Source organism: Artemia franciscana, chromosome 7, assembly GCF_032884065.1.
Source record: "Artemia franciscana chromosome 7, ASM3288406v1, whole genome shotgun sequence".
NCBI lineage: Eukaryota > Metazoa > Arthropoda > Branchiopoda > Anostraca > Artemiidae > Artemia > Artemia franciscana.
The window spans coordinates 45606274-45631198 of record NC_088869.1 but is presented as its reverse complement, the minus strand read 5'-3'; the positions used below and the strand labels follow the sequence as shown (position 1 = coordinate 45631198).

The window sequence follows — 24925 nt, the reverse complement described above, 5'->3', positions numbered from 1 at the left end:
ATATAGTTTTCATTTTTTTTAAAGTTAATTTTATTTCGGGCAGAACAAAAATTGGGAAACTTTTTGAAAAGCAATCGTGTTGCTTTAATTTTTTTGCAAAAAAAAAAACGGTCCTCTTAGGGAAGAGGGATTAAGCTAAAGTTCCAAACTTGCCTGGAAACATTCAGAATAATACAGAATGTTATTACCTAGGTTCAGGAGGAGAAAAATCTTCAAAATAGGAAGAATTAGCACGTAGAGATGAGGCCCTATGCCTGGGTAAACTTGCACTTCTCGGCAAGCGTTTTTCTCTGCCGGATCCAAGAATATTCACTGGGTCAGACTGCAAAAATTCAAACATTAGTAAGGATTATGGTTCTTATTTTCGTTTTTTTTTTTCTCGTCTACTGCATTTAGCCACTTTTTCATATTGACATTTTAGCAATGAGCAATATTCTACAGAAGAGGCTAAATATAAATAGAACTTTATTAATCAATCTAAAAAAAGAAAAACAAACAAATAGAATTGCTTAGAGCAATTGAAGTGGTACCCATGTATTTGAGTATTTCAGGTGGTACGCATTTCACTTTGCTGTTAAGGAGCATTTAATTTTAATAAATGGAAGCTCTTAGCAAAGATCAGTTAAAAGGTTACAGGTATCGCTCGCTAGGTCAAGATTTTCGGTTTCCTGAGGGTATAATCAGGAAATGACCCATGTACCTGAGTAAATCAAAAAACAAAATATTCACCTGAGTTTCCAAATTATCTGCATTAATCGAACATGGCTTAGAGGGGGGGGGGGGATTTTCATTGGGGGGGGGGAGTGAATTTCAAACTTTGACTCGGGAAGAGAGGTTGATCAAAATGCAATATATATATCCAGATCATCAAAATAGCATATTTACGAATCCTCTGGATGATTTGAGGGATGAAGTTTATTTCTTTTTCAGTTGCTATTCCTGATGAAAGGAAGTGGGAGGACGGGGGAGACGGACCTCAATTTTATGCTGAGTCAATGGAGGGAAAGGACAGAACAATTTTCGTCTCTGATTTACCCAAACGTTTCTTCGCGATAAACTCTTATGCGACTTACAATCTTTACGCACTTAAGCAGCCCGGTAAATTAAACCACACTATGTATTGTCAGGTTATCAAAATGACGCATCTGCAATTTCTTGGGAACGAATTGTCAAATCAAATTGAAACTTTCAAGAAGTGTTGAGAGGGGGGAGTTAATGTTGAACAATGACTTGCTGGAGAGGATAGAAACAAATCAAAATACTCTATGTGCATCAAAGATATTAAAACATCACATCTGCATCATCTCGGGAACTGCTTGGGGGATAGAGCTGAAACTTTCAGGTAGCGTCTGAGAAAGGAACGGGAACAGAGGATTCAAATTTTTTATTAGTGAAGGTTTACGGGACAACTCTTAATAGAATGGTAATAGGAAAGACAGTACGTGGTACCAGGTTATCAAAATAGCGTATCTGCAACATCTAAGTCCTGGCTCAATGTATTAATTTGAAATTTTCAGGAATTGCAGGAGTGGAACAAGTGAACCTCAAGTTTTTATGTGTAGAGAAAAGGCAGTGGGGGAAGGACTAAAGATATTTTCTCCTCTGATCCACCAAAACGGTCATGAATTGTGAGACCTAATGGAACCTGTAGTTATATATTTTGATAGATTCTAATCCACCACAGTTACATATTGAGGTAAATCTAAAAAACCTACGGGTTACCAGGTGATCAAAACAAAACATCTGGAATATCTTAGGAACAGAATTTCAAATGTTAAAAAACGTTGCAGTTCTTTTCCTTCCCTCCAAGTCAATGTTTGAAGCTCACTAGACCCATCCCTAAACTTTCTGAAAATTTCCATTCCATATCCCAAGCCATTCTTGAGATATCACAGAAACGCGATTTTAATAACCTGGTACCACACAGTGTCCTCTTTTATATTTTGCTTTTTTCCTCTCCTCCTTCCCTGTTTCTGGGCCATGGAGCCAACGGGGGAATGCCCAATTTTGTGTTTTTTTGTATTTGTAAATATGTTCCAAATAAAATAACATGAACTTGCTTATAGGGGTATATAGGGGGGAAGGAGGAAGAAGATTTAAGAGGGATGGGGCCATCATTCTTTGTCATCATCGTCACTTGTAAGTCATTATTAGAATTGTGATATTTTTGTTGTTGTTAAAGCAGATGTTACGACAAATTTAAAACATATTGACCGACACACAAATTGTTTTCAGGAAAGCTCAAATAATATTCTGGCGTTTAGAAAGTTCAAAGGACAGTTATTCTACTCCTATTAGCAGTAATCGTCGCTCGTTTTAAGTTCCACTTGTTTATTGATTATAATTTCTGTTCATTTCAGGATTCATATATAGCTGCATCTGTTATCTTTACGTTGTTGTCATCATTCATTTTAATTTCTCTCCGTTTGGGTTTTGTTTATTCATAGATATTGATTTCATTCTGTTTTACTTTTGAATTATCATATGACTTAATTTCAACTCGTCTCGGGTTTTGATATGACTCTTAACTTTTCTTTGAAAAGCTTCGTTTTGGAAGAAAGCTTCTTTTATTTCGTTGCTAATTTTCGGTTGCAATAGGTTATAAGTCGTTCTTTACTAGGTTGCTACACGGGGGGGGGGGGGGGCATGATAAGTGTTATCCTACTTGTCCAAACAACTCTTTAAGAAAAGAAAATTTACGACCTAAAAGCGGAACAGAGTAAAAAATAAGAAGTTTTTTCATACATAAATGTATGACAAGAACAGAAGGACATTTATCTGTTAATAAATGGGGGTCCTCAGACTCGCCAGTCCCACCTATGCTGAAGCAACTGCTATTGGAAAACCAATATAACTAGGACTTACTCGTCACGATCAGGGAGAGAAAGTAGCTGCTGTAACTGACAGTAAAACTGTTATTACTTTTATGAAGAAAACAATATAATGCAAAGTGGGCGCTGAAACATTTTTCTTTCCTTTCCATATGTACAGATAAAACGAAAATGTACATATCACACACACAGGAAGAAGTCTTTGTCTTTTTCTAAACTGGATCATGGTTGCAGAGGTAGCTGCAATATTGTAAAGGACAAAGCACGGCCCTTAGCAACCAAAACTAAAAAACGCGCTAAAAAACTATCGACTAAAGAACAAGACCCAGGAAATCACACAGCAGAGTCACTCAAATATGTCCCAGAGAAGCAACTTTTCAAAAGCCACTTGTATTATATTATCAAACAGTTCGTGGTAACGAACTGTAGTAAGGAGCGACCCGGCTCAATAGTAACCAAAACTCTAAAAAATGGAATTTTGATACCAATACCTACATCAAAAGAATCGCATTTTAATGCTGATTTTAAACATATAAGTTTCATCAAGTTTAGTCTTACCCATGAAAAGTTACGAGCCTGAGAAAATTTGCGTTATTTTAGAAAATAGGGGGAAACGCCCCTAGAAGTCATAGAATCTTGACGAAAATCACACCATCAGATTCAACGTATCAGAGAACCCTACTGTAGAAGTTTCAAGCTCCTATCTACAAAAATGTGGAATTTTGTATTTTTTGCCAGAAGGCAGATCACGGATGCGTGTTTATTTGTTTTTTTTTTTTGTTTTTTTTTTCCCAGGGGTGATCGTATCGACCCAGTTGTCCTAGAATGTTGCAAGAGGGCTCATTCTAACGGAAATGAAAAGTTCTAGTGCCCTTTTTAAGTGACCAAAAAATTGGAGGGCATCTAGGCCCCCTCCCACGCTAATTATTTTACCAAAGTCAACGGATCAAAATTCTGAGATAGCCATTTTATTCAGCGTAGTCGAAAAACCTTATAACTATGTCTTTGGGGACGACTTACTCCCCCACAGTCCCCGTGGGAGGGGCAACAAGTTACAAACTTTGACCAGTGCTTACATATAGTAATGGTTATTGGGAAGTGTACAGGCGTTTTCAGGAGGATTTTTTTGGTTGGGGGAGGGGTTGAGAAGAGGGGGATATGCTGGGGGAACTTTCCATCGATAATTTGTCATGGGGGAAGAAAATCTCCATGAAGGGAGCGCAGGATTTACTAGCATTATTAAAAAAAAAAAAAAAACAATGAAAAAATAAATATGAAAAAGTTCTTTCAGCTGGAAGTAAGGAGCAGCATTAAAGCTTAAAACAAACAGAAATTATTACCCATTTGAGGGGCTCAGCTCCTCCTAATACCTCGCTCTTTACGCTACAGTATTTTTAGTAATTTCAACTATTTATTCTACGGCTTTTGTGATTCTGGGGCCATTCTTAATGAATTGGGACAAAATTTAAGCTTTAGTGTAAAGAGCGAGGATCTGACAAGGGGGCGAACCCCCTCATATATGTAATTTAAATATGAGAATACAAAAGTTCTTTACGTAAGCTAATTTATAAGTTACGTAAATCTTTTACTAACAAAAATATTCGTAAAAAATTAAAAATTCTAGTTGCCTTTTTAATTAACCAAAAAATCGAAGGGCAACTAGGCTTCCTCCCCTGCTCTTTTTTTCTCAAAATCATTCGATCAAAATTATGAGAAAGCCATTTAGCCAAAAAAAAATGCAAATTTTGTTTTAACTATTCCTCTGCGGAGAGCCAAAATCAAAACATGCATTGATTCAAAAACGTTCAGAAATTAAATAAAAAAACAAGTTTTTTTAACTGAAAGTAAGGAGCGACATTAAAACTTAAAACGACCAGAAATTACTTCGTATATGAAAGAGGCTGCTTCCTCATCAACGCCCCGCTCTTTACGCTAAAGTTTTTTACTGTTTTAACAAGAAGAATTGAGAGAAACAGTCAAACTTTAGCGTAAAGAGCGAGGCGTTGATGAGGAAGCAGCCTCTTTCATATACGAAGTAATTTCTGGTCGTTTTAAGTTTTAATGTCGCTCCTTACTTTCAGTTAAAAAAAAACTTGTTTTTTTATTTAATATTGTCAATAGATACGTGTGTTATATCATCTTGTATATTAAGATGCAATTTTTGTTAAAAATCGCGCTTTGTCTTAAATATTAAGTAGTTGTTACTTAAAATGGCACTAGATATTACATCTTCTTATAAAACGAGTCCTTAAATAGCTCTCTATTTTGTTTCAGTGTTGGTGTGTGTGTGGGGGGGGGCAACCATGACAAGAGGGAGATAAAGGCAGTACATCACCAGAGATTTGTCCCTTTTATATATATGCAATTGAGTTATCTGTTTCTACCGTAACAATTTTATCAAGTAATGATCCTAATGGTACCCTATTATACATGTAGGGTATATTATACTATGCACTTTGCCTTATTGACTTCCCTTAGCAACCGATATCCCCCTTTTAAAATAGCTTTAGATCTCTCGAACCCCCAAAACTAGCGAGCAACTGGCCAGACTTTAAATCCAAAGAGGATTTAACTGAAATAACTGACGGACAATCCTTTTTTTCTTACCCCAAATCTTCGGCCTGGAGCTCCATTTTTACCATAGTCTGCCTGCTTTTCAGGAATACTAATTAAATAATATAAAAAAAGGAAACGACCAAAAATGGTTTTTTTAAGACTAAACGAAAATACTGAAAAAACACAACAAAACGAATATTTCAAGAGGACAACCGCCTCTTTTCTTCAGCGCGAACAAAATAGTATATTCAAGGAAAATGCCGAAGAAAAAAACAACAAAACATACGCGAAAAGTCAATGTGATCGTTTTCTTTCTTTATACTATGGTAGGCCAATATGATTTAAGAAATTATCTTACTAATTAAATACTACTATATTCAAACTTAGCAAATTTATTCCAAATTTTATATCCTAATTGAGCAATTTGGCAGCTTTTGGAGTTCCTTGTGATGCTACCCGCTTGATTGAAAACCTTGCTGACTCATGTGACGTATTATTTATGCTGTAGGTACAGCGCTAATAGACAGAATTTTCGTAAAAAATTATAGTTTCTTTACTTTACACTTGCCTCTCGGTAGCTTTCCGAACTGATGAGGCATTCAAGATCACCAGTCAATTAATACCGATTTTTTTTAACGAAAATATCACTGGGGCAATCTGGCATCTTTGGGAGTTTCCTGTTGTGTTGGGGGAATTTGATAACGGGCCCCTTGTTTTTGAGACGATCAGCCATCGCTGAAGCCCGCAAAATGATTTTTAAGAAATCACATCACCTAATCTTTTTGATAGACATGCACAATAGGTTTTCAAACGGTTAAGCCATGTTGGATTCATTCCTTAAAGCCATTTTTTTTTATTAAGATAAAAAGTCTCGGGACATAAGGAAGAGATAAGCTATTTCAAGGTGAAAAAGAAAGATATTCTTTTGAAACGGGACAAATAGGAAAATTTCAATATTAAATAGTAACGAGGCATTCCTCTTCGAAATAGGATATTTCACATGGCAGGATCTTCTTGAGAATTGAAATTAAAAAAGGTTTCCCGCGAGAGTACCAAGTTTGGACCTAATTTATAACTTAAAATGAGCAAAAATTAGCTTACAGGCTTATAAAAGTTCAAATAAAAAACAGGAAGAAATTATTAGAAAAGAAGATGACGGGCCTAAAATCACAGCTTCTTTTACTACTACCACCGCTGAAAAAATAGCATCTCCACGCCACCTAAGGTCAGTACAAGATGTACAAGCTCCTCCATCGCCTTAATCTATTCTGAACTCCCTCCTATGATGCTCTTATTTCGTTTAAATGTTTCCATGTGACCTCTTCCCAGTATATGTGAGGACATCCAACTTTTCGTTCATCAGGACAAAGACGATATTTTGCTAGAGCCCAATTCTTACAAATAATTGAATATACAAAACAAATCAGTTTAGAATTTCTATTTGAAAGTTATCAAAAATACCTAAAGAAATATGGCATGAACTAAAAGCAACCCAATTTCAGAGCAGTGGTATCATTTAGAGATGAGCCAGGAAAGCCATGGCCTTCTGGCTTTTAGCAATTGACAAAAACCTGAGGAAGCTGAAAGAGGGCAATTTTGAGGGAATCACAACAGGATGTTTATGACTTCTCTGCGGATAAGCTTTGCATTTCAACCTGTTTAATTAAATAAAAAAAACTAGTTTTTTTAACTGAAAGTAAAGAGCGACATTAAAACTTAAAACGAACAGAAATTACTCCGTATATGAAATGGGTTGTCCCCTCCGCAGTCCCACGCTCTTTACGCTAAAGTTTGACTCTTTGCCACAATTCTACTTTTTAAAACAATTAAAAACTTTAGCGTAAAGAGCGTGGGACTGCGGAGGGGACAACCCATTTCATATACGGAGTAATTTCTGTTCGTTTTAAGTTTTAATGTCGCTCCTTACTTTCAGTTAAAAAAACTAGTTTTTTTTATTTAATTTCTGAACGTTTTTGAATTAATGCATGTTTGATTTTGGCTCTCCGCACATAAATTATTGAAATGAAATTAGTATATTATTTTTTTTTGGCTAAATGGCTTTCTCTTAGTTTTGATCAGACGATTTTGAGAAATAAGGGGTGGGGAAGGAGGCCTAGCTGCCCTCCAATTTTTTGGTTACTTAAAAAGGCTACTAGAACTTTTAATATTCAACGAACGTTTTTATTAGTAAAAAATATACGTAACTTAAGAATTAACTTACGTAACAAACTTTTATATTCTTATATTTTTATTATGTGTACGAGGGGGTTTGTACCCTCGTTAATACCTCGCTCTTTACACTAAATCGTAAGTTTTGTCCCAATTCTTTAAGAATGACCCCTGAATCAAAAAGGCCGTAGAATAAATAGTTGAAATCACTAAAAATATTTTAGCATAAAGAGCGAGGTATTTATCTCCTCGCTCTTTATGCTAAAGTATTTTTAGAACCCCTCATATGCGTAATAAACTCTGTTCGTTTTAAATTTGAATGCTATTCCTTACTTTCATTTGAAAAAACGTTTTCATGTTTATTTTTTCATTGTTTTTTTTTATAGTAATGCTAGAAAATCCTGCGCCCTTTTCATTGAATTTTTCTTCCCCCATGAGATATTCCTCAAAGGAAAGATCCTCCCACAAAGCCCTCTCCCATCAACCCCACCCCCCAAACCAAAAAATCCCCATGAAAACGTCTGTACACTTCCCAATAACCATTACTATATGTAAACACTGGTCAAAGTTTGTAACTTGCAGCCCCTCCCTCAGGGATTGTGGGGGAGTAAGTCATTCCCAAAGACATAGTTATTATGGTTTTCGACTATGCTGAACAAAATGGCTATCTTAAAATTTTAATCTGTTGACTTTTGGAAAAAATGAGCATGGGAGGGGGCCTATTTGCCCTCCAATTTTTTTGGTCACTTAAAAAGGGCACTAGAACTTTTCATTTCCGTTAGAATGAGCCCTCTCGCGACATTCTAGGACCACTTGGTCGATAAGATGACCCCTGGGAAAAAAAACAAAAAAAAAAACAAACAAACAAATAACACGCACCCGTGATTTGTCTTCTGGCAAAAAATACAAAATTCCACATTTTTTAGATAGGAGCTTGAAATGTTTGCTATAGAGTTCTCTGATATACCGAATGCGATAGTGTGATTTTCGTTAAGATTCTATGACTTTTAGGGGATGTTTCCCCCTTTTTTCCAAAATAGGGCAAATTTTCTCAGGCTCGTAACTTTTGATGACGAAGACTAAATTAATTGAAACTTATATATTTAGAATCAGCGTAAAAATTCGATTCTTTTGATGTATCTTTTAGCATCAAAATTCCGTTTTTTAGAGTTTCGTTTACTATTGAGCCGGGTCGCCCCTTACTACAGTACCTTACCACGAACTGTTTGAAAAGAAAATAATTCGGTATTTCGGGGCTTCTGACATTATTACTCCTTTGCGGAAGTTAGGCTCAAAATTGAAAAAGGATTATATTTTTTCTCTGGGCCCCTTCCACCTCTTAGTTCGTTTATTTTCCCGTTAGTTTTCACCTGTTTTCGCTTTATAGTTGTGTTATCTCTTAGCAGTTCTTTCGTTAGTTGAGTTATGGTTGTGGTATATATGTTTTATCATTCGTATAGTTGTGTTATTTTCAAATTATACTCCATAATATAGAGGCTCCGAACACCCAGCATTGTATATTAAGCTCTTAATTTGACGTTTTTTTCTAACGTGACCAGATTCGTCCTGCGCCCTTTTCATTGAATTTTTCCCCCCATGGCATATTTCTCCAAGGAAAGATCCTCCCACATAGCCCCCTTCCTCAACCCTACCCCCAAAACCAAAAAAATCCCCCTGAAAACGTCTGTACACTTCCCAATAACCATTATTATATGTAAACACTGGTTGAAGTTTGTAACTTACAACCCCTCCCCCAGGGACTGTGGGGGAGTAAGTCATCCCCAAAAATATATTTATTATGATTTTCGACTATGCTAAACAAAATGGCTATCTCAAAATTTTGATCCGTTGACTTTGGGAAAAAAATGAGCGTGGGAGGGGGCCTAGATGCCCACCAATTTTTTTGGTCACTTAAAAAGGGCACTAGAACTTTTCATTTCCGTTAGAATGAGCCCTCTTGCGACATTCTAGGACCACTTGGTCGATACAATGACCCCTGGGAAAAAAAAATAAAAAAAAAAATAAATAAACACGCACCCGTGATTTGTCTTCTGGCAAAAAATGCAAAATTCCACATTTTTGTAGATAGGAGCTTGAAACTTCTACAGTAGGGTTCTCTGATACGCTGAATCTGATGGTGTCATTTTTGTTAAGATCCTACGACTTTTAGGGGGTGTTTCCGCCTATTTTCCTAAATAAGGCAAATTTTCTCAGGCTCGTAACTTTTGATGGCTAAGACTAAACTTGATGAAACTTATATATTTAAAATCAGCATTAAAATGCGATTCTTTTGATGTAGCTATTGATATCAAAATTCAATTTTTTAGAGTTTTGGTTACTATTGAGCCGGATCGCTCCTTACTACAGTTCGTTACCACGAACTGTTTGATATTCATGTATAACAAAATTATTCCTTATAATAAATTCGCTAGCGTTGCATTTTATAAGTTACTCCCTAGTTACAAGCAAATTATAGAACATCAAAACCAGGAACAAGTTAGCAATTTTGACTTGCTAACAAACATTCATGCTATGAGAAAGGTTACGCCTCTTCTTTAAATGAAATTCAAAGAGTATGGGTAACTTATATGACTGGGAACTAGCGCTAGTGTCGACAAAAAAAACTATCTGTTCCATTTAGAATTTGGCAACACTGGATAGTTTTTTAGTTCACTCATAAGAATAATTAATCTAATTGCTTTAATTGGTAAAATTAGGGTAGCTATAAACGTCTAATCTCAGTTTCTGACAGAAAAACGATTACAAGGCTTGTAAAAACGCCAAACGCTAGATGACGTTCATGATTTTTTGTGTCGACGCTAGCGGTAGTTATAAGGTACCCATCCTTAAGAATCAATCCTTAAATTTGTTAAGAGGCAATCTCGGGCTTAACAAATTAAGCTTTTATCTTCAATAAATTTTGACAATATCAAACAAGAAACATAATTTCAAATTTTCAGGAAGATGACAAACACACTGTAGATGCCACGGCTTCCAATGTACTTTGAAATAACATCCCAATTGAAATAAACATACCTGCAAACCGGTGGAATAGGTAGGGAAATTCCCCAAAGAAGAAGGTATTGAGGCATAGTATACCTCTTTGAACTGTGTACCCATCCTCCCCCCCTGCAATAGTCGGACCTCAATATACTATTTCTACCAGCATCATTAGTAAGAGAGTAAGACGCCAAACAAGTATCACTGTACCTGCAATATCATGCATACTCTTCCTTACAACAGTTAAAGGTGGTTCTTTGTGGTGGTATATTTATATGGATATAACAGAATAAAGCTGGAAGTGGTAGGTTCATAACTTTTCCAAAATGAAAACAAAAACTGCAGAAAAAATTCTAGATTTTGTATCTTATTATGAAAAAAAAATTCAATTTCAGGTAGGCCAAGTACAGCCTATACTTTATAAATATCTTACACCTCAAAGAATGTTCTTAGGAGCTTGGGGGTCTGACCCTAGGAAAAGCGGGGGTTGAGTTTTCTTTTCCTGGAAAAATGGGTCCAAAGTATAAAAGAACATTTATAGGTTACCCTCTTCCATGAAGGAGGAAGTGGCTTTTAACTGAAGTCCCTCCCCCTGTTCATAGTAGAGAAAAAGAGTTATAAAACAGACAAAAACAAATTATTACGGACATGCATCATATAATGTGCTATTTATGTTCTTAAAATTCTTGTTGAACCAGGAAAAACATTTTCAAAGAACTTGAAACCCACAACCAAGCACCAGAATAGGGTCATTTCAGGCTGCATCATCTTAACTCTAAGATCCAAAAATTTCTGCGTACATTTAATTATTCAAATATCCTTTTTTCTTCAAACGAAATTCCTGGGTACAATACTACTATCATTTACCTGTGCTAGATAATGCAAAAGTAAGGATAATCAAAGGAAGTCATTTGACAACTTGAAATTTTATGAGGGATGGGCCTTTTGCTTGGTATTGCCAATTGAAGGATTCTTTCTTGTGTGCAGGTACTTGTGAAAACATTGGATGTTATATTTGATTATGTGATGTTTTTCTGCTCAAAGAATCCTTGTGAGAATTCATCCCCTCATCTTACCCTTCTCTAAATGGAGATATTTATAAATTTGACTAATACCAAACTTATGCAAACTGACACTAATTTATAAAATCAAAATCTGAGACAATACTAAAAGACAAAATAAAATGGAACCTTAGTTTGCAGCAAAGGACAACGACCGCGAGAATCATCACGAAGCTGATTTATGCTTTGCTTGATTCCAAGATTGGAGTATTCAACTTCACAGTCAAGAGTCTTTGTTGTCATAGTCTTCTTCTTTTCAGATTTCTTTTTCTGAATGTTTAACCACCAAATTGCATCTAGTGATGGCTTTATTTCACCTTTGACACAAATATTCTGACAAGGCTCAAAGTTATTTTCCAAGCCTGATTTAAAATTTCTTATAGCCTGGAGTAAGCGCATCCCTTCAGCAGAACTGAAACGTATTATATCAGACTCGCAAAAATCATTAGGTAATACAGCATTTATGTCCAGCATGAAAGTTTTCAAACTTTTATTTTCTTGACCATCTGGAATTTGAATGTCACCATACACCAATGACAAATCTTTCCTTGATACACCAATAATTTCGACTGAACATTGTAGACATTTGGATTTACCTATAAAATTCTCGATCTGTTCCAAAGCATTGCTTGACAAAACACCATTTGGGTCACCTTTTTGCCTTAAATTCAACGCGACACCCTCCTCCATTAGACAACAGGGGGCAACTCCAAACATCTGAATTCTCCTTGATATAGGCGGAATATGCACCATGTCGAAGGGCAATTCATATAGGTCCATATCATCACGATTTATATCTTTCATTGTAATCCCAAGATCAATCAGCTCAATATTGTAGAAATCCTTTTTTCTCGTTTTTCTACATGTTACCCTGTAATGGCTTTGGCTGTACTTAAGGCCAAGAACAGTGAAAGTTGGCAAACAGGATAACACACGAAATGAAACGCTTTTCTTTTCTAAACTCGCAAAATAATTTATTAAAAGTTTTTCAATTTCTATCAAGCGCTGCTCAAAATTTAAGGGTAACACTACAAATTGTCCATTAACTTCAACACGAACAACTTCTTGTATCAATTCCCACATTTTTGCCTTATTTTTAAGCCTGAAAATAAAAATAATTTTTTATGTGGAATTGCTGTCACTAGAAGTGAAATCACAATGGGAGTAATTCATATCATACAGAGAAACACAGGGATTTCCTCTCCACCCCAATAATCTACCAAAGATTCCACAAAAAGAAAGAAGAAAGATTACATCCTTTTAAAAAAGTGGAAAACCAGCATTTGGCATAAAATGCATTTTCTAGAGCATCCAGCCTAAATGAGCGGAGCAAGGTATAACTAAATATCTCATTTGTCGCTATTCTTTTTATCAAGGTTTTAGATGACTTTTGAATTTTTCAATTTTGACTGTTCTTCTTCTTCTTAAGAAAACTGTGTGCACCTGTCTTTGCGATTCGAAACGTCGTTATGCAAGAAAATAAAAACAAAAAGAACACTTGGGCATTCTGAACGTCACAAAATTTTTCAATATACAGATTTAAACTGATCAATATCACCAAAAGCCTATTTGCAGAAAATTTTCCTATCATTGAACAAATTGTTAACCGACAAACCTTTGTTAACCAATTTACCCAAAGAAACTTACTCTTTGCTATGCTACAAAATACTTTCTAAGTATTCTCTTCACTAAAGTAGCATTTTCAAAGGGGTGCAAATATATAAGGACAATTATACTTTTTGACAACATTTCGAAAATTTCCGTCGCTTTGCGTCGGAGAAAATACTTTCTCCAACGCATGCACTTGCTCTATAATATAAATTGTTACTACTTTAAATATTTTGTTTCAAGAATGCGAGCAGACACGCTTTTTATTATGTAGGCACGTCTTCATGGTTCATTCCCAAAGGAGAAGGTGTAGTGACACCCTCGACTAACTATGATATAATCAAACAATACTAATTTAATTTCTTAGCTGAACCCCTCCTAGAAACTCTAGATCTGCCAATATTTCAAAGGTATAAGATTAGAAAATGAACTTTTTGCCCCTCTCCAGGATTTATATAGATTTGCACTACTATGTTTAAGTAAACTAATGAAAAACAAAAAGTTCACCGGAAAGCTCTAGGGCACTCTGAAACATAGACTATCAGTTTTCCTTTTGAATTACGACATTTAAGGCAGAGTTTCTACCGCTGCAGGAGCGTCTTACGGTTTTGTAGCCTGTTGTATCAAAAATGGACTGGAATCGAACCACCTTTCATCACTGGTCTCTATCAGAGCCTGAAGTATTTCAGCAGTACAAGGGCGAGTTGGAGTGAGCTCTCTTGCAGTCTCTGCACCATTAATTAATGTATCCTACAGTAATCAAAGATAGAGGGACCAGAGAGCAATCCAGGGTTACCAACTGCCGACTTCAAAAAGAATGCAAATCAAGGCAAAAAAAGAGTGCATATTTTTTTTTACCCCTTTCACTGTTCTGGTCACTCTTACACCATTTAAAAATGAATATCAATTATCCTACGATCAATAAACATAATACCCTTTAATTTTTCAAATTATTTAAAATAAAGTCAGGAGGACTCCCTGCTTAAATGAACCTCTAAATAATGGGTTAGATAATGATTTTCATTTTTTTCTAGCTTAAAAGTTAATGTTCTGCTTGAAATTTGCTGGTGTTTATTTTAATTTCTTAGATCTTTACTTGAACTATAGTTGACTTCATCAAATATTTAGATAAGGTTTTGCCTCCATTTTATCCAAATGTTTTGAAAGAAATATAAGAGGTCCAAGTAACTAGTTGTGAACTATAGCTGATTTACTATAGCAAGTCAAGTATCCTAGCAGCGAAAAAAATGGTGAAAACATTCTTAATCACAAAAAATAATTATTCTTCTTCCTGTACCAGGTTTTCTTCTTCTTTCCTTTTCTTGGAAATATATGTCCAATCAAACAGTTTGTGGTAACAAATAGGGAGCAACCCAGCTCAATAGTAACCAAAACTCTAAAAAACAGAATTTGATACCAATAGATACATCAAAAGAATCGGATTTTTATGCTGATTTTAAATATATGAGTTTCATAAAGTTTAGTCTGTCCCATCAAAAGTTACAATCCTGAGAAAATTTGCCTTATTTTCGAAAAAAAGGGGAAGCACCCCCTAAAAGTCATAGAATCTTAATAAAAATAACCCCATCAGATTCAGCATATCCTAGAACCCTACTGTAAAGGTTTCAAGCTCCCATCGTGATCAAGCTACAGTGTAATTCTTGATCAGGGTGCTATAACAGAAAAGTACTGTTTTCTGTATATAGAAGTGTCTTATGTATGACATTTTAGTGCAAAATTTATGTAATGAGAAACCAATGATAAAAATATAAGACTTTAAAGCAAATTTGGGCAATATATTTCAACATTAGGGGGGGGGGAGCATAGCAGGTCTGCATACAAAATGTGTCAGCTACAATTACTTTGGATATTATGGAGCAAGAACTGTTTTCTAACTTAATACTGTCCAAATGCTGTACCCCCACCCCCTAATGTACAAATATATAGCCCAAAAAAAATAAATCTAATGCATTCTGTCACCTGTCACTTGGTTTTCACTGAGTGTAAGCTAATTGTCTCTTAGTAAAGACAGATGAAAAACCATTTCTAGGTTTGCTGTTGAGTTTTACACAGTGTAATTCTTGAGTGGGGTTGCTATAACAGAAAATTACTCTTTTCTCTATATAGAAGTGTCTTCTGTATGACATTTTAGTACAACATTTATATATGAAGAAAACCAAAATGGCCATCTGTATGACTTAATTTATATTGCTTTACAACAGAATGAGATATCTAAATAAACTAAATGTAAGCCATCTACATTAGTTTATTTAGATTGCTCTATAATATTACAAGGCATAAAAGTCATGCACAACTTCATTTGGGCTGCTCTGTAACAGCAGGGCTAAAAGGTTATCTGCAGAATTTTTTGTTCTTAACAGGCTAATAAGAAAACATGGTAATTATCTTGCTTACCATATAATCTAGCTAGGATGAAAGTGGACATGTCCTTTGGTGCAATTTTTTGTCCTTTTTCATAGTTAAATAGTCACGTCTGGGGCTAATTAGATCTTGAGACTAGAAAGTATTTTACTTTTGTAACAACACAAAGAAGTTATCAACAATAAAGGTATAAAAAAGTGGTTAAAACATTTTATGGATTCTACTTTTGAAAATGTGATTGCTATTTTTTCAGTAGTATTATAAGCCTTATTAGGAGTTTTATCCTAAATTTATAAACTCAGCATATATGCAATCTGTTCAGTGCTAGCAATACAAATTAAATAGAGATAGTAGCTTGATAACACCTTCCTATGGTATATTTTAGGCCCTGATTGCATTTCTGAAATGTTTATTTACCATAATCAGCTATTTATCAAGTTAGCCAGAAGCCCTTTCAACTTGAAGTTTACCCTTCAATACTGCCTAATTTCTGACAAATATCTTGACTACAATTTATGTTTGATATGGACAGCAAGTTTCTAAGGTTTTCTATAGGAATTGTTACTGATAATTTTGGGTGCCCACTTGGCTTCTGGTATGTCAAACAACAATCTGTGCAAAAAAAGTAGTTTTATCTCCCTTTCTAGGACTATAATAAGACAAGGTGATGATGATAGGGACATGTTTTGCATATGACTAGTTTCCAAAGATTGTCCTTTTTGGGAATCTATAAAGGATCAAACACAAAGTAGAATGTTCTCAACTGGGGCAGCAGGAGGTCACAAAAAAGGATTTAAGGGATTTTCAAGAGCATCTGCAGCTGCATTGGTTTCATGCAGCTTGGTGCAGGTGTGAGCAGCTAGTAGTAGTATTATTAGTACTGATCAATACTAATGATAGATCCTTAAAAAAAATAGCTGATCTACATTCCACCATGCTTTGTGGAGACAAAAAGCTACATTAAAATAAACTTCACTAATAAACTTCAAAGCTAAAAAAAAACCTCTTTGAGCAAAGAACCTATGATGTATCATGGCATTCAATTAAATTGGAGAATATATTATTAGTCTTACATCTGGAACCATTATAGCAGGGGATTGGATTGTCAGGAAAGCAGTCATGACCTTTGGAAACAGCATAAAATAAAGAATCCAAGAGCACTAATTTCATTTGTGTAGCATATTCTCTAGCCACTAGAATCATCAAATCAGAAAAGTTTCCTGAGTCATTGTTCACATCATTAGAAATATTTAGGCAATCCAGTAATTGGTTTAAAGTAAAAGTATAAGCATTTTTGAAGTGAAAAACAATGCTTTGTCAATTGCTAGGGATTAAAAAGGGTAAAATCATAGCAGTTTATACAACTGGCTTACCAATAAAGTGAATATACCACTTGATGTCTTTTTTGTGTTCTTTAGGAACATAATAATCACTTCCACCATAAATTCAAATTTAAGCCCTTTTTGAGCTCTTAAAAATGACAAATTTTCAAAAAATTATAAGTTTATATAACTGACTTACCAATAAAGTGAACATATCACTCAATGCCTTTTTTGTATTCTTTATGAATATAATAATTGCTTCTACTGCAAATTCAAATTTAAGCTTTTTTGAGCTCTTAAAAAGACAAATTTTCAATTAAAATATGAGTTATCACTTGTTTTCCACAAAATAATAGCCTACTATGTTTTCTCAGCACTGTCTTTTTCCATCATTTTCAACAAAAAAATGCTATATTTTCTTAGTGCTAAAATTATTTATAATAAGGTTAGTTTAGGTTAGGTTGGGTTAAAAAGTGCTTAAATTTGAATCTACAGTAGAATCATCAAATCAGAAAAGGTTTCTGAGTCATTGTTCACGTTATTACAAATATCTGGGCAATTCAGCACTTGGTTTGAAGTAAAAGTATAAGCATTTTTGAAGTAAAAAACAATCCTTTGTCTATTGGCTAGGGATTAAAAAGGTAAAATCATAGCAGTTCATATAATTGGCTTACCAATAAAGTGGATATACCACTTCCTGCCTTTCTTTATGTTCTTTAGGAATATTGTAATCAAATCTACTATAAATTCAAACTTAAGACCATTTTGAGCTCTTAAAAATGACAAATTAAAAAAAATTATGACAGTTCACATAACTGACTTACCAATAAAGTCAACATACAACTCAATGCCTTTATTTAAGTTCTTACAAATATAATAATTGTTTTGGTAAAATTCTAGTTGATTGACTTCTTGCTATCTCAGAAAGGGTTTAGGTTAGGAAAATGAAACTTACAGGGATGGGTCTACAGGCTAAAGTTTATCCCAGGAAGGTATTTTAAAGTACCCACCTCCACTCTTTCTCCCTCTAGAGGGCCCTGAAATTTGTCTACATGACAGGTCTATACCAATTGAAATTTTGACAAAACAACATTTTACCTTAATTTTCAGTTACTAGTTGCCTTTTCTCTGCCTTTAGTTCTGAAACCTGTTATTTGAGTAGAATTTTGAGCCATATCAATGTTTTTTTTTCAAAATTTAGGAAATGTGTTTGCATATCTTTAAAACCTTATAAAATGGAATTGAGCAAAGTTATGAAGCTGAAAACAATTTTGTTTTATTTCAATTAAGCAGAAGATCTATTTTGCAAGGTTTCACTTTTATAACACACATATTTTTAAAGGTCATCAAAGGTCAGAGCCCTCTTGAGGGAGAAGGAGTGTAGGTAGTTGCTTCAAAATACCTTCCCAGGACATACTTTAGTTTGTAGATTCATCCCTGAAAGTTTTATTTTCCTGAACTAAATCCTTTCAAAGATAACAAGAAGTCAATTAACTAGAATTTCACTATCACTTCTACCACAAATTTAAGCTTTATTTGAGCTCTTAAAAAAGATAAATTTTTAATCAAAGTATGAGTTATTGCTTGTTTTCCACAAAATAATAGCCTGCAATGTTTCCTCAGCGGTGTCTTTCTCCATCATTTTCGAAAAAAATGCTATATTTTTTCAGTGCTAAAATTATTTATAGGCTAATAAGGTCAGTTTAGGTTAGGTTGGTTAAAAAGTTCTTAAATTTGAATTTATGGTAGAAGCGATTATTACATTCGTAAAGAAAATAAAAAAAGGCATCGAGTGGTATATTTACTTTATTGTTAAGCCAGTTACATATGAACTGCTATAATAATTTTACCTTAAAAAGTAGGCTGAACTCCCTGATGGCTCAAATTCAGACAATTACCTTATGGAAAGAAGAAGAAATATAATCAAATTTGAGGAAGAAATTATATTTTGGGGTCTACAGGTAAATTACCTTATGGCTAGTCTGTGAACCAATTCTTTACGTAGCCTAAAATCTTAGAAACTTAAGATAGAATAAAAAAGCATGATCACGATTCAAACTTTTTGAGCACGAATTGTACTGTTGCAATAAACCATACTCACGCAAAAATGAGTGACTAGAAATATTTTTCGGTTAAAAAGCTAAATGAGCTGAATTACAAATATTTTTCCTATGACAAAATTGACCAAAAATTTAAAAGGAAAAAACTTTTGCGAGTGCTTGAGTGGAATGGCCCTTATAGTTTTACTCGGAGGGAGGATATAGGGTAAAAGAGAACTAAACATTTTGTTTCTAATCTATTCAAATTGCACAGGTAATCAAAATAGACATCTGGATAATCTCGGGAATGACCTGGGAAATCAAGCTGAAACTCGCAGGGTTTACCTGAAGGCTAGATGGACCTCGCATTCTGACTTGAGCGTAGGGAAAGAAATCAACCGCAAGATTTATGTGTGTTCTGGTTATCAAAACAGCATAAGTGCAATGTTTCAGGAGTAGGTTAGGCAGGTCAAGTTTAAACTTTTAGACTATTAGAGAAAAAAAAAGTCAAAAATAGTTACACTTTGTGTTAAAAGGAGGGGAGGGGGAAACATATGCTGATCCAGCTGAAAGTTTTACCGTTACTAACCCCAGTGGAACTTAAGATCAATTTTTCAAACTTTCAGAGTGTTGATGGATTAGGTGGGCTTTGAACTTTAATTTGAGGGAAGGGCCGAAAATAGATCTTGAGTTACGTCTTATCCCTTCTTTAAGTTTTTGTTCAACCAGATTTTATCCTTTTTAACTTATTTTGACGTTTCCCAATTTAATTTGTTCACTTTAGAATGATTCTATTTAGGTTATTAAAATAATACTTTTGCTATACCTTAAAAACGGCTTGAAGGGTGAATTTGAAACTTTTAGAGCGTTGGGATTTGAGGGAATTCAATGGGATGAAGGAACCAAAATGTTTTATTTTCAGTCAGACTAAACATTTGCGGATGGTGAAATATGCTGACAGCTATTCCGGGATAAGAAAAAATAAGTCTCGTAATACATAAATATATACAAATAAGTCACAGTACAATATCAAAGTTAGAGACAAATAAAACTGAACAATAACCACAACAACAAAACAAAGAATGGTCTTTTCTTCTGCCAAGCCAAGAGGAACGCGACCAATCAGAAGACAAATTAATTCAAAGAGAAGTGAATCGAATTATTACGAAATAAGCGAATTAAAACTATTACGAAATATCAGAGAGAAAAATCAAAAAGTTGAAGGCTATTTTAAAGCAAAATTGGAAGGACAAAAAACTTAAAAAGAAGGGGAAATGCCATTAATCTCAAACTCAAATATGAGAAACAGCACGTAGTAGTAAGGTAGCCAGCTGAACTTCTAAATTCCACTTGAGAGATGAGGAGAGGGGCATATATGTTTTGTTTCTGACAAACTAAGATTTTTTTGAACTACGTGCGCCTATGGGACTTACAATCTATTCACGGTTAATCGTAAAAGTGCATTAAGAACGTAAGGCTGTTTTTTACTCATCATTATGCTAAGATCTGATATCAAACAGTTCGTGGTAACAAACTGTAAGAAGTAGCGACCCGGCTCATCAGTAACCAAAACTCCAAAAAATGGAATTTGATACCAATAGCTACATTAAGAATCGCATTTTAATGCTGATTTTAGATATATAAGTTTCATCAAGTTTAGTCTTACCCATCAAAAGTTACAAGCCTGAGAAAATTTGCCTTATTTTAGAAAATAGGGGGAAACACCCATTAAAACTCGTAGATTCTTAACGAAAATCACACCATCAGATTCAGCGTATCAGAGGACCCTATTGTAGAAGTTTTAAGTTCCTATCTACAAAAATGTGGAATTTTGTATTTTTTGCCAGAAGGCAGATCACGGATGCGTGCTTATTTTTTTTGTTTGTTTTTGTTTTTCCCAGCGGTGATCGTATCGACCAAGTGGTCCTAGAATGTTGCGAATAGGGGCTCATTCTAACAGAAATGAAATGTTTTAGTGCCCTTTTTAAGTGACCTAAAAAATTGGAGAGCACCAAAGCCCCCTCCCACGCTAATTATTTTCCCAAAGTCAACATATCAAAATTCTGAGATAAATTCTATAAAATAATTTATACAGATATAATATGAATTTATATAGATATAATAGATATAAATTTATGTAGATATAATATAGATATAAATATCTTATTTATAAGATAAATTCTATAAAGATAATTCTATAAAATAGTACATTTTTGATTATTATTGAAGTATCTTTACAGTGTTTCAAGATGTGCACGTTATGATGTTCATTGGTTTTGGTTTTCTAATGACGTTTTTAAAGCGCTACGGGTACAGCTCAGTGGGGATCAATTTTTTGCTGGCAGCAATCTGTATCCAATGGAATACTCTATGCCAAGGTTTTTTCCATATGCACGACGGAAAAATTGAAGTGGAAATATTCAGGTGAAATTTCATTTTGTTGCTTTTTGTGGGGGATGGGGGATTATATTTTTTTTTATCTTTTTAGATTTTATAACGACTATAGAGCAGGGTTTCTTTGCATATTTGCCCGTGCAACTCTTTTGATTTTTAATCTAGCTTCCAAAACTATGCTGCAGTGCTTCTCAGACTGACAATGAAGCTCCAATGGCAAGCAGGAACGTAGAGACCCAAACCTGGGTTTCTAGGAACAAATCTTTTCATTGTGTCCTCCTTTTTCCTTTTTCTGTTGCAATATAAACACACGTGGGTACAGCATGTTATGTCAATTGGAAAATGATACCGAAACAGTACAGACAAAACATGGTAAGAGTGATTGGTAAAAGCAAGTGACTACTCAAAAGAAATTAATGTTGGCCCTTTTTGGATTTTATTAGGACTATAGAGGTGGGTTGCCTAAAATATTTACCTGTGTAACTATTTTGATTTTCAATCTACCTTCTGAAACTATACTGCAGGACTCCTCAGACTATTTGACTACATAACTGTTCGAATTTTCAATCTATTATACAGGCCATCAGTCCCCAACCATGAAAGCACATCATTAATAACTAACCCTATACTTGAACTTCAGGACACGGTTCTTAGAGCCTTTAAAGTTTTTCGATGTTTTCAGTTTCAACCAAATTGACCAAAGTTTTGGAATTAGTTAGTTCTGAATATTTTACAACCTTATAAACGAAGGAAGTATAAGATAATTTAATAAAAATGATAGAAGGCTATATATCTACCGACATAGCCCCGTGAGGTAAGTGAAGTAAATATGACCCATGGCTCCCAGCTGTTGAGAGACAAAAGTGAAAAATACCTGTAAGATTTCATTACAGTCCTTTCAAATCTGAAGAGAAGATTCCTAGCTGTCAGTACCTACCAAATATAGTTGGAATTCAATGGGTCATTCTTATTGACGCATACGACACGGGTTTAACACAAGGCTCGATCGAGGATAGCCGTTGATCACTTTTTCATTATTGAAATTTGCAAGATAGCTTAGTTATGAGGCAGACGACAATTTTTGTTTGGTCCTTCTCCCCACTCCATAGATATGGTACCAATTCAATAGGATAAACGTATAATTACGAAACTACTATCTATATATATAAAAATATGTTGTTTGTGTACTGATGTTTGTCGACTGTCGACTGACGTCATGTTTTTCGAGTCGACTGACGTCATGTTTGTCGAGTCGACTGACGTCATTATGAGGATTGAGCATTATGCCGTCATGAAGTTGTTTGTCGACTGACGTCATGTTTGTCGACTGACGAAATTACAGACCGGGACACAGTGACGACCGGGACACAGGGAATATAAATGACGACCGGGACACTCAAAGATAAATTACAGACTGGGACACCAGGACACAAATGAAGACCGAGACAAAGGGAATATAAATGACAACCGGGACACAGGGACACAACTACAACGGGGACGCCGGGGGGAACAGGGGGGATATATAAATGACGACGGGGACACAGGGAATGTTCAATTAGCAATCACCATAAACAAAGCTCAAGGGCAATCATTAGAATAATGAGGTATAGATCTGAATACGGATTGCTTTTCCCATGGACAATTATATGTTGCATGTTCAAGAGTCGGTAAACCTGACAATCTATTTATATTCTCAGACAATGGGACAGCGAAAAATGTTGTATATTCGCAAGTATTACGTCGTTAAAAACATATATATATATATATATATATATATATATATATATATATATATATATATATATATATATATATATATATATATATATATATATATATATATATATATATATATATATATATATATGTATATATATTTATATATATATATATATATATATATATATATATATATATATTATATATATATATATATATATATATATATATATATATATATATATATATATATATATATATATATATATATATATATATATATATATATATATATATATATATATATATATATATATATATATATATATATATATATATATATATATATATATTCACAGGCGGGACACAGGGACACAACTACAATTGCGCGTAACTAATATGGCGCGTAATGACTTACGCGCGGGGGGGGCTTGGGGGGCGCGAAGCGCCACCCCAACAGCTAGTTACTAATAAAAATCTTGCAAAATCATTAAAACAAAAGAAATTAGTTAACTTGTAGTGTCTTTCCTTTTTTGTTTTAGTGTTTTACTTATGTTTATTTTTATTCTCTAAACCACCTGAAAGATAACTATTTTACATAATTAAATTTTGCGTATTTATGTTTATAATGACTGTTGCAAAGCTAAAATTTGTTTGATTTAGCCATGAGTACATTCTCAGAAGAACCACAAATGATATCTTGTTTTACTATTGCAGTCTTCTTAACGCTGACCTTGGAACTGCAGCTGTTCTCATATCCTTCGGTGCAGTGCTGGGTAAAACTACTCCTTTACAACTCATAGTCATGTTATTAATAGAGACTGCTTTATTTGCCACCAACGAATGGATGACAATACACATATTTCATGTAAGTATTATATAGCTTTCAGTTAATATGGCTTTATTAAACCATATTACTGACAGTTAATATATCAATAAGAAGTAAGCTTAAACGTAAGGACCCTTAGGTTTGTGAAATAATAATGTAAAAAGTGTCGGCTATTTTGAATCGCCAAGCACGCTTAAGCCTTCGGTTTTCGGAATATTAACTCAAGTAGTCTCCGTATTCTCGGTACAGTTAAAAGCTTGAGACTTCAGATCTTCGAACTTCGGACCTTGCAAAAAAAGGGCTTGGATCTTCAGTATCTCCCATCCTTCTTATCATGCCGTTGCAATGTCATACCTTTTATTCCAAATTATAATAAAACTCATTCAATTTCACTGTACCAAAATTATTCTATACTACACGATTTTTACATTATAGTTCGAATAGCTCGGTTGCCAAATCAGTGGATACGGTGGAAGAGTAGCAAAGAATAAATATTTCATTTTATACATTCTTGATAAAAGTTGCCTTTTTGTCACCTCCTTCAACCCGTTTTGGGCATTTACCCTGACGTTGCCTTTTTCAGTGGCTATGGTAGCAGATCAGGCTTTCAGCCCTAAGCTCAAGCCTTCGCAAATAAATTCCAGCATCAACTTTCTCCACTCATTTCGCTTACTACAATCAGAAGATCAGGTCTGCAGCATTGGCTTTCTTATTGATATGATTTTATGGCTCTCCTGTTCTGTCCTACTTTATATTTTTGGATATTTACTGACATGGTTCCTAAAATAGTTCGCAAGGGTTATCAAGCTTCTACCTTGAATAGTTTGGCTATAAACACAACAGATGGTTCAAACTCTATTATATATTCGTTGTTGATGACGTATGACGGGATCAATTCGAGAGAGGGATTAATAACCAGCCTTTGAAGGTTTTGACCTTCACGAGTGGAGTGAAGACCATCAAAAAGCCAAATAAGTTACCTCTTTTGTCTTGTAAAACAGCTAAGAAAAATGAA

The 24925-nt window shown here is 34.5% G+C and overlaps 2 protein-coding genes across 4 annotated transcripts in view; one reads left to right on the top strand and one right to left on the bottom strand.

Moving 5' to 3' along the window:
* Nucleotides 1-18994, bottom strand: part of LOC136029365 (uncharacterized) — an 85384-nt gene extending 66390 nt beyond the window's left edge. The window contains exons 1-3 of the mRNA XM_065707677.1: nucleotides 18900-18994; nucleotides 11747-12719; nucleotides 189-322 (exon numbers count right to left, since the gene is read on the bottom strand). Coding sequence (XP_065563749.1) covers nucleotides 189-322; nucleotides 11747-12700 — 1088 coding nt within the window. The 5' untranslated portion in view covers nucleotides 12701-12719; nucleotides 18900-18994. The remainder of the gene's footprint in view (nucleotides 1-188; nucleotides 323-11746; nucleotides 12720-18899) is intronic.
* Nucleotides 1-24925, top strand: part of LOC136029366 (ammonium transporter Rh type A-like) — a 133595-nt gene that overhangs the window by 89013 nt on the left and 19657 nt on the right. For all 3 annotated transcript variants that reach the window (XM_065707681.1, XM_065707680.1, XM_065707678.1), the window contains 2 exons: nucleotides 21209-21392; nucleotides 23799-23949. In XM_065707681.1, coding sequence (XP_065563753.1) covers nucleotides 21209-21392; nucleotides 23799-23949 — 335 coding nt within the window. The remainder of the gene's footprint in view (nucleotides 1-21208; nucleotides 21393-23798; nucleotides 23950-24925) is intronic.